The sequence below is a fragment of the Conger conger genome, chromosome 9 (genome assembly GCF_963514075.1).
Source record: "Conger conger chromosome 9, fConCon1.1, whole genome shotgun sequence".
Lineage (NCBI taxonomy): Eukaryota > Metazoa > Chordata > Actinopteri > Anguilliformes > Congridae > Conger > Conger conger.
This window is the reverse complement of record NC_083768.1, coordinates 43,220,129-43,231,110: the sequence shown is the minus strand read 5'-3', so window position 1 is coordinate 43,231,110 and position 10,982 is coordinate 43,220,129. Positions and strand designations below refer to the sequence as shown.

The 10,982-nt window shown below is 47.8% G+C and overlaps 1 protein-coding gene across 4 annotated transcripts in view; it reads left to right on the top strand.

Moving 5' to 3' along the window:
* The window catches only part of ash1l (ash1 (absent, small, or homeotic)-like (Drosophila)), a 45,733-nt gene extending 40,206 nt beyond the window's left edge, over positions 1 to 5,527 (top strand). For all 4 annotated transcript variants that reach the window (XM_061253852.1, XM_061253853.1, XM_061253854.1 and 1 more), the window contains 7 exons: positions 1,086 to 1,172; positions 1,595 to 1,685; positions 2,269 to 2,407; positions 2,549 to 2,721; positions 2,944 to 3,110; positions 3,589 to 4,078; positions 5,188 to 5,527. In XM_061253852.1, coding sequence (XP_061109836.1) covers positions 1,086 to 1,172; positions 1,595 to 1,685; positions 2,269 to 2,407; positions 2,549 to 2,721; positions 2,944 to 3,110; positions 3,589 to 4,078; positions 5,188 to 5,276 — 1,236 coding nt within the window. In that variant the 3' untranslated portion in view covers positions 5,277 to 5,527. The remainder of the gene's footprint in view (positions 1 to 1,085; positions 1,173 to 1,594; positions 1,686 to 2,268; positions 2,408 to 2,548; positions 2,722 to 2,943; positions 3,111 to 3,588; positions 4,079 to 5,187) is intronic.
* Positions 5,528 to 10,982: the final 5,455 nt, after the last annotated feature.

The window sequence follows — 10,982 nt, the reverse complement described above, 5'->3', positions numbered from 1 at the left end:
GGCAGGAGGAGGGATTAAAAGAAAGGGAGATTTAGAGAGTGAAATGACTCAGCATTACGGAGGTGTTGGCCCGTTCGGGGAGGCAGGGCTTTTTCTGGGGTGTTGGTTTAGGGAAGTGTTTGGCTGCCTCACAGCCCTCTATGGGCTGGGGGACTGATTTGTGTGGCTCTGGGGTGTGTGTGTGTGTGTGTGTGTGTGTTTGTGTGTGAGGGGGAGGTTAGCCCCTGTCCTCGGTGTGTTACACTCAGCACTATTTATGGCCCTCTGCCCAAAACTCCTCCACATCCATCTTGTGTGTTTGTGCCCACTTATCATCAGCTATGGAGAGACTGGGGTGGGGGGGGTCAGGGATTGTGCTGGAGAGCTATGCTGTTGTTTGGACTGTGTTAATGATGTAGGGCATCCCCTCTCTCTATCCCTCTCTCTCCTCCCTCTTTCCCCACCTCTTCTCTCTCTCCACCTCTCTTCTCTCTCCCCCCCTTTCTCTCTCTACCTCTCCATTTCTCTCTCCCCCTACCCATCTTCCTCCTTCCCTCACTCCCACTCCCCCTCCTCTCTCTCTCTCTTCTCCCTCCTCCCTCTCTCTCACCCTCCCTCTTTCCCTCTCCCCCCTCACTCCCTCTCTCCCCCCCTCCCCCCTCACTCCCTCTCTCCCCCCTCCCCCTCCCTCCCTCCCTCTCTCTCCCTCTCTCCCTCTCTCCCTCCCTCCCTCTCTCCCTCTCTCTCCCTCCCTCTCTCTCTCCCCCCTCTCTCCCCCCTCTCTCTCTCCCCCTCCCTCTCTCTCCCTCTCTCTCCCTCTCTCCCCCCCTCCCTCCCTCTCTCTGTCTCTCTCCCTCTCCCTCCCTCTCTCCCTCTTCTCTCCCCCTCCTCTCTCTCTCTCTTCTCTCCTCCCTCCTCTCTCTCTCCCCCCTCCCTCCCTCTCTGTCTCTCTCTCCCTCTCCCCCCTCTCCCCCCTCTCCCTCCCTCTCTCCCTCTCCCCCCTCTCCCTCTCTCTCCCTCCCTCTCTCTGTCTCTCTCTCCCTCTCCCTCCCCCTCCCTCTCCCCCCTCTCCCCCCTCTCCCTCCCTCTCTCTCCCTCTCTCTCAGGTGTGGCAGCACTGTGACTGCATGCGGTTGGAGGCGGAGGTGGAGCACTACCTGTGTGAGCAGTGTGACCCTCGGCCTGTGGACAGGGTAGGCCTTCTCCCGCCAAACCTCCCGCGCACCGCCATTTCATTTCCACCAAAACCCTTCCACTGCCGTTTAACCACGCCTTGATCCATGAGCTTCTTATTCTTATAAAGAGGTTTTATGGCAAGACTTTATGGGCTGCTGGCCCAAGTACCTGCAGTATAGTCGTCAGTTTAATGAAAAACGGGGCACATTTTTATAGATGGATTATTGTCCTCCATGAGGAAACTCTTTTTCAGTCGCTGCCAAAACCATGAGCATATTGAATCATAACTGCAGAGATTCACATTGACATAACACCAGTGTCGATGTTAATTTAATGCTGAACTGTTATATTATGATAATGTGGTACAGTACAGCTGGCACATTTTACATGATGAATGCTGTGATGATTGATTTCTCACATTTCCTGTTTCCTGGTGCAGGAGGTGCCGATGCTGCCACAGCCCAGCTACGCCCAGTCCGGCTCTGTCTACTACATCTGTCTGCTCCGGGACGACCTGCTGCTACACCAGGGTCAGTATCGCACACCTGTATGCTAAAGCAGGAGAAATTCAATTGCAACGTGTCTCGTGGGGTGACTGTATTAGTGCATCTCGTGGGTGACTGTATTAACGTGTCTCGTGGGGTGACTGTGTTAACGTGTCTCGTGGGGTGACTGTATTAACGTGTCTCGTGGGGTGACTGTATTAACGTGTCTCGTGGGGTGACTGTATTAACGCGCCTCATGGGGTGACTTAACGTGTCTCGTGGGGTGACTGTATTAACGTGTCTAGTGGGGTGACTGTATTAGTGCGTCTCGTGGGGTGACTGTATTAACAGGTCTCGTGGGGTGACTGTATTAACGTGTCTAGTGGGGTGACTGTATTAGTGCGTCTCGTGGGGTGACTGTATTAACAGGTCTCGTGGGGTGACTGTATTAACGTGTCTCGTGGAGTGACTGTATTAGTGCGTCTTGCGGGGTGACTGTATTAAAGCGTCTCGTGGGGTGACTGTATTAACACGTTTCGTGGGGTGACTGTATTAGTGCGTCTCGTGGGGTGACTGTATTTACGCGTCTCGTGGAGTGACTGTGTTAACGTGCATATGGCCTGTGCAGGGGACTCGGTGTACCTGATGCGGGACAGCCGCCGCACCCCAGACGGCCAGCCCGTCAGGCAGTCCTACCGCCTGCTGTCCCACGTCAACAGGGAGAAGCTGGACATCTTCCGCATCGAAAAACTCTGGAAGAATGAGAAGTAAGGAGGCGTCCGTTTTCTTTGATATTAAAGAGAGAAAAGCGAAACCGTGGCCTCAGTTGGGACAGTAGATCCTGGGGAATGGAAGACACTGATACAGGGGGAAATCTCTAACTCCCCCCCTCTTTCCGTTTCCCTCAGGGGTGAGAGGTTTGCGTTCGGCCATCACTACTTCCGCCCCCACGAGACGCACCACTCGCCCTCGCGCCGCTTCTACCACAACGAGCTGTTCCGCGTCCCGCTGTACGAGATCATTCCCCTGGAGGCCGTGGTGGGCATGTGCTGTGTCCTCGACCTCTACACCTACTGCAAGGGTGAGACTTTGCACACGGTCCCTAACCCTCACACACACAACCTGTACACCTTCTGCAAGGGTGAGACTTTACACATGGCCCCTAACCCTCACACGCAACCTCTACACCTACTGCAAGGGTGAGATTTTACACACGGTCCCTACCCCTCACACACACAGGGACTTTAGCTAGACTGTGAGAGCTAGCTTCTGAAGCACCTCCCTCTCTCTCTCTCTCCCTCAGGCCGGCCGAAGGGCGTGAAGGAGCAGGACGTGTACATCTGTGACTACCGGCTGGACAAGTCTGCGCATCTCTTCTACAAGATCCACCGCAACCGCTTCCCCGTCTGCACCAAGCCCTACGCCTTCAACCACTTCCCCAAGAAGCTCGCCCCCAAGAGGGACTTCTCTGTGAGGGAGGGGCCGAGGGGTGCGGGGAGCGGGGTGGGGGAGGGGGGCTGAGTGTTTCTCATAAATCATACTAAAATCACTGATCGTTCAAAAGAAACACTGTGATGTTGTTTTCGTGTTTGTGTTCCTGTTTGTAGTTTATTTACCTGACACTGAGCAGGTTTGTGTTCCTGTTTGTAGTTTATTTACCTGACACTGAGCAGGTTTGTGTTGCTGTTTGTAGTTTATTTACCTGACACTGAGCAGGTTTGTGTTCCTGTTTGTAGTTTATTTACCTGACACTATGCATGCTTGTGTTCCCGATTGTAGTCTATTTACCTGACACTGTGCATGCTTGTGTTCCTGTTTGTAGTTTATTTACCTGACACTGCATGTTTGTGTTGCTGTTTGTAGTCTATTTACCTGACACTGTGCATGATGTGTGTGTTCCTGTTTGTAGTTTCTCTAGCTGACACCGTGTGTGTTTGTGTTCCTGCAGCCCCACTACGTCCCCGATAACTACAAGAGGAATGGGGGCCGCTCCGCCTGGAAGAGCGAGAGGCCCAAGCTTCCGTGTAAGGAGGGCGGGGCAGCCTGTGTGGGCGTGGCCAGCGGTGAGGATGACTCCTCCCCCGGAGACGCGGCCCTGTGCGACGGGGGCGGAGCTTCCCGACCTGACGGAGAGGAGGCAGCGAGGGAGACTGACTCGGACCTGGCCTCGAGGGAAACCCCGCCGCCGGCCGTCCCTGCCCAAACGACCCCACCCCCTCTCCCCCAGCCCCCGCAGGAGCGGGGGGCGGAGCGGGAGGCGGAGGAGGACGAGGAGGAAGAGGAGGAGAGGGGGGAGGCGGAGGAAGGGTCAGCGGAGCGGGGGGAGGTGCTGGAGTCCCCCTCCCTCCTTCACTCGGAGGTGGAGAAGAGGGAGGCGCAGAGGGAGCGTCTCAACAAGATCCTCCTCAACCTCCTGCACAGAACACCCAGCAAGAACGGTGAGAGCCACGTCTCCACGGCAACGCCATGCCAAACCATTTTCACGCCTCTTGGCAACACCATACCAAGCCACTTGCCGGCAAATAAACATATTCTTGGGTGCAAATAATCAAAAAATATTATTACTCCTACACGTAATTACTGGTTTCATTTTTTTTTGTTTTTCTAATATATATATACAGACACAGTATACATAAAATCCTTCTTTCCCCTCCAACGACCATGTCCATATTACTATAATGTAATGTGCTGTGATGGCAGCCTTTAAAGTTATGATCACATGTCCTGTGACACTCCTGGGAGGACAGAAGTGCTGGACAGAGGGAGATATGGGTTTCCACCAGCTTTCTAATAAACAAAAAAGACTGCCATTCACCCTCATGGGATCCCGGGTAACATACTGAAATAACAAAGGCAAAATAAAGAAAACATCTTCTGCGGCTCAGTTGAAAATGGCAGTCTTTGGTACGCGTTGCGCTCCCCAGTCCTGGACTGATTTGTAGTGAAATCCAGCTGTGTGTTGGGGTGCGCTGATCCCTTCCCGCAAACTGAGCCCTGTGACGGTATGAAATCATTGTGTCGTCTGATCCGTGAGGTTTTCACAGCTTTACGTTACTGAATTGTGTGGAAGCGATCTTCCAACGTTTGGTGTGATAAGTGGCTGGTGACAGGTCCTGAAAGCAGTAGTTTGTGCGAATCAGAAGACGGTCTCTAGACACAACCCACGGCAGTAAGTACTGAGATGTAGCAATGTTTCCGGATACCGCCTTAGTCTTATCCTTTCATTATTCTCTGTTTAGTCATTAATTGTTGAGTGCGGAAGGAATTGTATGTGAGCTGCAGGAGACTGAACATGGTCTGATGGTTTTAAGCTTTAAGCACCTTAATAAAGTCACCCCACGAGATCACAAATATATTTATCTTGCCCAGTGGCTAAGGTACATGACTGGCACCCGGAAGGTTGGTTCAAGCTACGATAAGATCTGCACAGCTGCTGGGCCCTTGAGCAAGGCCCTTAACCCCGCATTGCTCCAGGAGGGAATTGTTCTTAGTCTAATCAACTGTAAGTTGCTTTAATCAAAGCGTAAGTTTTTCTCCTCTCCTGCAGTGATCGACGTGACCTACCTTTTGGAGGAGGGGTCCGGGCGGAGGCTGCGCAGACGCACGCTGGGATTGGGAGATTTCTGCAGGAAGTGATGTCACCAGGCGCAACCTGGCAGAGGCATTCCCCTTCAGGAAGCAAAAGGGGGAGGGGCAAGGGGGAGTGAAAGGAAGGGGAGGATGTCATGTGACCGAGAGAGGGTCGGAGGGGGCGGGGTTACCTCCCTGTCCTCTGCACCCCAGCCCTCCCACGTCTGTCCCTCTCTCCCGTCCCTCTGTGGACGGACAGGAGGACATGGCAAGGGGGTAGAGGAACCACACAAACGGGAACCAGTTAGAGAGGAGCGTTTGGGAGCTGGGGGGGGGATCGGGCGGGCGGGGCACAGACAGGAAGTGATGCGCAGTGGATGAGGAAGTCGTCACGCGACACCACAGGTTTTGAAGTGCTGGCCCCAGGGCAGGAGAGGAGAGGAGAAGGAGAGGGTAGTGGAGACCCGGAACCCGAGAGGACATTCAGACACACCGTGTCAGCGAGGAGAGGTTCGCTGAGAGAGGACGGCCGTCTGCGGGTACGGGTGAGCAGGGCCTGGATGGGACAGCGACAGCGCCTCCTGGTGGCCGGCTTTAGGCCACCCGGGCCCGGCTGAAGGAGGACACGATGGTGGAGAGATGGACGGAGAGCGCGTGCAGGTGCCGTGTGTAGAACAGTTCCCTGCCGCCAAGCACGCATACTGTAGCAGAGACGGTGGACCACGACTGTCGCCCCCCCCTGTGGCGCGACGGCATCGTAGACGTAACGTACGCATCACTGCAGCCAGATTAAACAGGTGCGTATCTGGATTAGTCTGTCTGGGCGGAGAAGAACCAAAGCTTGTGGTCTGGGGGGACTGCCGTTCGCAGAAAAGCCCCCGTCGCTTAGGCGACCGATCTGTCTGTCCAGAGATCGTCTTTAAGTGCCAGCTCTGCTCGACAGGAAAACCCCGTTGAGCGACGGTGAGAGAACGTGTCGATACTCACTGTCAAGCCTTAAGACACTCGTGTCCAGAGTCCAGAATGGTTTGTGTAAGCTTGCGAATTCCCCAAATTCTGCTAAAACTTAAGGGCTTGACAGCAACCTAACCGTTAATGGAAACGCATTAAGCTAACTCTTATGTTGAAAAGAACATGACCTTTGACCCGATGCTCATACTTCCTGTGTATTTGGGGGGGGGGGGGGGGGGGGGGGGGGGAGGTAGGGTTGCCCTTTGTTGATCTCTCGGGGGAGGTGGGGGTGGGGGTGGGGGGTTCTTTGATTATTGTGTTTCTGGTTGCCATAGAGAATGTTTTCAAATATCGTGATGAAAATTTTAACTGTATGACCTGAGACAGGACAGCGACCCGTTAAGACAAAGCTACGACACCCCGAGTGTGGGAAAAATGAGAAACTGACGTTAAAAAGTGTACAGTGCCAAGTTGTATATAGACTGGAAGTCATGTGAGCGAACAGTCTCAAAAAGCAATATCTTGATTATGTATTGTATAGGACCCAGCCCATGAAACCCAACATGTATTAAATATTAATATTGTTATTATTATTATTATTACTGCTGTTATTTACTGTCAATATACATAAGCTTGGAACGGTGAGGTGTGTAATCTGTTGAAACGAGCAGTGACATTCAGCAACGAATGACTGTAGAAATCCCAATACATTTTAAGGAATGTACATGTTAACTAAAACTGAGTCCTGAGAGAGAGAGAGAGAGAGAGAGAGAGAGAGAGAGACGAGAGGTGGACATTCTGAGTGACTTATGTGCCGATTATTGTCACTGTAATAATAATTATTATTACTATTGAGAACTGAAGGGTTCTCGGCTTTTGCTGCACAGTGTTGAACACTAAAAAAGAATAATAATACCCAACATGAAATGTGATATTTTCCAAGATGACGGTGAAAGTAAATGAAACAAAACAAGACTAAATACCATGTTCCTGATTACGGTTGATCTTTTTTTAATGGGGGCGGGGGAGGGGGGGGGGGAAGTTCCGGTTTTTGGTGAAATCAGTTGTACATGCAATGCTTGTATTTCCGTGTGTTCCGTGTGATTTGTTTTTGTTGTTTTTTTAGACAATCACAAGTTGCTAACGTTGTAAATGGACAGACTGGCAGACTGTGTGTGGTTGTGCTGTACCTTTTGTCCGGTTCCGTTCGACTCTGGTTCAAAGTTTGTAATTATGATTCTACGGTTGCGACAGTGCTGTTTGTTTTTATTATTTTTTTTGTTTTATATTTTTTTTAATAAAAAAGCACTACATTATTTCCAATAGAAGATTTATTATTGTCCTGACGAATACGATTGTGGTTATAAGAATTATTTATCTTGTTTGCCTGAAAGCAAAATGTGGCTGACATTTTTTGTCAAGATTTTACTTTTAGAAAAAAGAAAATAAATGCAAACAAAGCAACAAAAAAAAGAATCTTATCGGCCAGTAAATTTTTGAATTTTGATCTTTGTAAAAAAAAACTAAAAAAATATTAAAATACTGTTGAAAAATTTAATGTTGGATGCAATATGTAACATTTCTTCTTACTGCTATTATTCATTTTAAAAGGCTGAAAATTTGAGAGACAAATTACCTGCATCTATGGAAAATATGAAGTAGAATATTAAACCAAATTATTTTTATTTAGAAGAAACAAAGTGTCATTCTGTGTTTGTCTCTGTGATTGTAGTGAAATACATTGTGCATTGCATGTGTTCATAAGAGGTCCAGGTATATACAAGTAGACCTTGGTCAAATAAGTAATTATTTTTGATTCAAATACTTTCCCACGCTTCACTGAGCCTGTCTGGCCTATTGGACTTGGAACCAATGAAGTACTCTCAAAACATGCAAACCCCACCACATCTGGTCCTCTTGGTTGGCTCGCTAGGCACGGTGTGTCGAACACAGAAAATTATATTGAATCCAAAACGATTACGTATTTGACCCGGGTCTGAGTCCAAGCACACACAATATTTGTACCCTCGATTCATACTTGTAGGGTAGTGGAGCAGGCTATGTCAAGCCAGCCAAGGTCATTCGGTTACCCAGCAACAGTTACACTCCCATATATACCACCAGGCGTCGTGCTACCTCTCCTGTAGCACCGTGGGGCTCGGAGGCTGCAGGGCCACGGACAGGAGAGCATGCACTTCACCTGCGGTGGTGCTTCTGTGGGTGTAGATGGCAGTACACTACCTTGATACAGATTGGCCTCTTGAACAGGTGGATGTTCCCCTTGGTCTTCACTGTAGGGGGCTTCTGGAGAACTGCTGCAGGGCTGCCAACCCTGTTCCTGGACGTCAACATTCCTGTGGGTTTTCATTTCAACCCTAGTTTTGCACACCTGATTCCACTACTTAGCACATCCCCAAGATCTCTAGCTGTTGAATGAGGTGTGCTTTGTTAGGGTTGGTGTGGAATAAAAAGCAGTCATTCAGTTACTATGAAAGGCATGTAGCATGGTATGACCCACTGAGGTAGCAGAGTTTTTTAGCTTTATGAAAGACCATTCATAGAAAGTCCTACCGACAATTCCATTTACATCAAACTGATGACAGGCAAACACAGGTAAATTGTGGAACACTGAGTTTATTTGCTTATTTACAGACAAACACATGCAGGAACGGTTGGACAGAGACAGACCAGGGAAACAAAAAGGCTGAGGTGCAATACAGACAGGGTAAAACTGCACTGAACTCGATGTCCCAAATTCCACTTCAAGGTACTGTAGATGCAAAGCGTGTATGCAGATAAACAGTGCAGTATTAATTAACATTTCCACACATACAAATCCAGTTTTGCGACAAAGCTGACTTCTAGAGAAATTAAAATTACAAAAATAAATTCCCACCTTAATTTCAACAAGCCTAGTTATTATTATTATTTTTCTCAAAATCACTTTTACAGGCAAACTTTCAAATCATATTCCTGAGGTTTCTTACGTTGGTTGGTTGTATTTTTTTTGTGAGATATTTGTCTCCAACCTCATTATCACAACTGACAAGACGACACCAACTGAATGGTTATACCCAACAGGGACACCTTGCTTAACATTTTTCCTTACCTCTAAGTCTATATATACAGATAATATTTGCTCAGTTTTCATTTTATAAGCGTAATAATATACACATGAATGTAAGAACCAACTTCACATTTCCATAGCAGGATATTCCAGCGACACAGTCTCTTGCGCAACTAAGCTAAAGAATATAATAATAAACATCTCAACATGGTGCTCATACAATATTATGTGTCTTCAGTACAATCAAAAGACGGTGTATGCTTGAGTAATTAATTCAGTGTTTGACGACAAGTACTTATTAGCAAGGATAGCTAGAAAGTTGTGTCTTAATTCAGAGTTCTTTTTAGCATCATATAGCAACATGCACACCTTCGAAACTCTCCCACCTCATACAGTAGTCTATAAATGCTAAAATCTTATTCATGATCACTTAGCTATGGACCATGATATCGACTTTGCTCCAGACATAAGTATCGGTCAAATAAATAAGTCAAACTAATTAGTGGAGTATTGTCATATAAATAATTTTCTGAAATTATCATTCAGCAAACAATTGAATGATATTTAACTGCCACACCAACCATAACAGACCTCTGGATACAAATCACTTTAATACGGTTTACAGAATTCACACACAAAATGCAAAAGAATAGTCAATTTAGAGCACCAGGGAACAGTGGTTATTTAGTGTGCAGAAGACAGTGTGTAGAGGTTTCAGATAATTAAATTGATGAGTTGCATGAATAGAAAATCATCTCCACGTGTTTCACTTTTCTGATTAACTGATTAATGGAAGTGTTATAAATTGTTGTGCCTCTCTGTTAACGGGCCATGTCAGGTACATGCACACATAATTCGTACACAACGTCGGCCATTTTCCTTACTTAAAGAATAAAGTGAGCAGTTTTAAGCACCCCCCTGCCGTCTCTCTCTCTCCCCAGATGAAGCGGGGCGATCTGGAGAGACTGTTGTTATGGACATATGGTATATATGTGCTGAGCTTTCATACACTACTGTTGTTATGGCAACTGAGGAATGGGCTTTTTATTCCTCCATGGTGGCCAATGAAAGTAAATTAAAGGGAGGCCCTCGTGGAAAAAATATATAGTGTATGTGAATGTGGAAAACAATATATGAAAATAATAAATCATAAAATCCAAAATGTAAGCCTGCAAACACTGAAATCATGCCAAATATATTCAAATTACAGCCACTTTCATAAACTGCATTTTTAAGAATATACTGTAGATACTTGCAGTTCACGTAATATGTACTATAAAATCACTCATACAATCCCTTCCAAAAGTATTGGAACAGCAAGGTAAATTCCTTTGTTTTTGCTATACATTGAAGATTTTTGAAAAGATGTACATGAGATGACAGATCCGAAACTCAGCTTTTATTTCCTGGCATTATATATTTATTTATTTTCTAATTTTTTCCAAATTTTCCATTTTTCTCCCAATTTAGTTGCCAATTGTACCCTATCTAAGCCAATTAGTGTTAGCTGGGCATACACCGCTTACGACCCCATCCCTTGGCAGCCCAGAGGGAGAACAACACGCCTTCTTCAAGCCGTCTCGTCTCACAGCCTGCGACCGTAACTCCGAGGCGCACCGGGGTGCACGCGTTGCGTTCTACACCTACTAATCCCTGCCGGGTCCCTCCCTCGGAGCAGCGAGCCAATTATGCTGCTCCATGAGAGCCGGCCAAACTCAGGAATCGAACCCCGGTCCTCAGAGTGCAACTGTAAC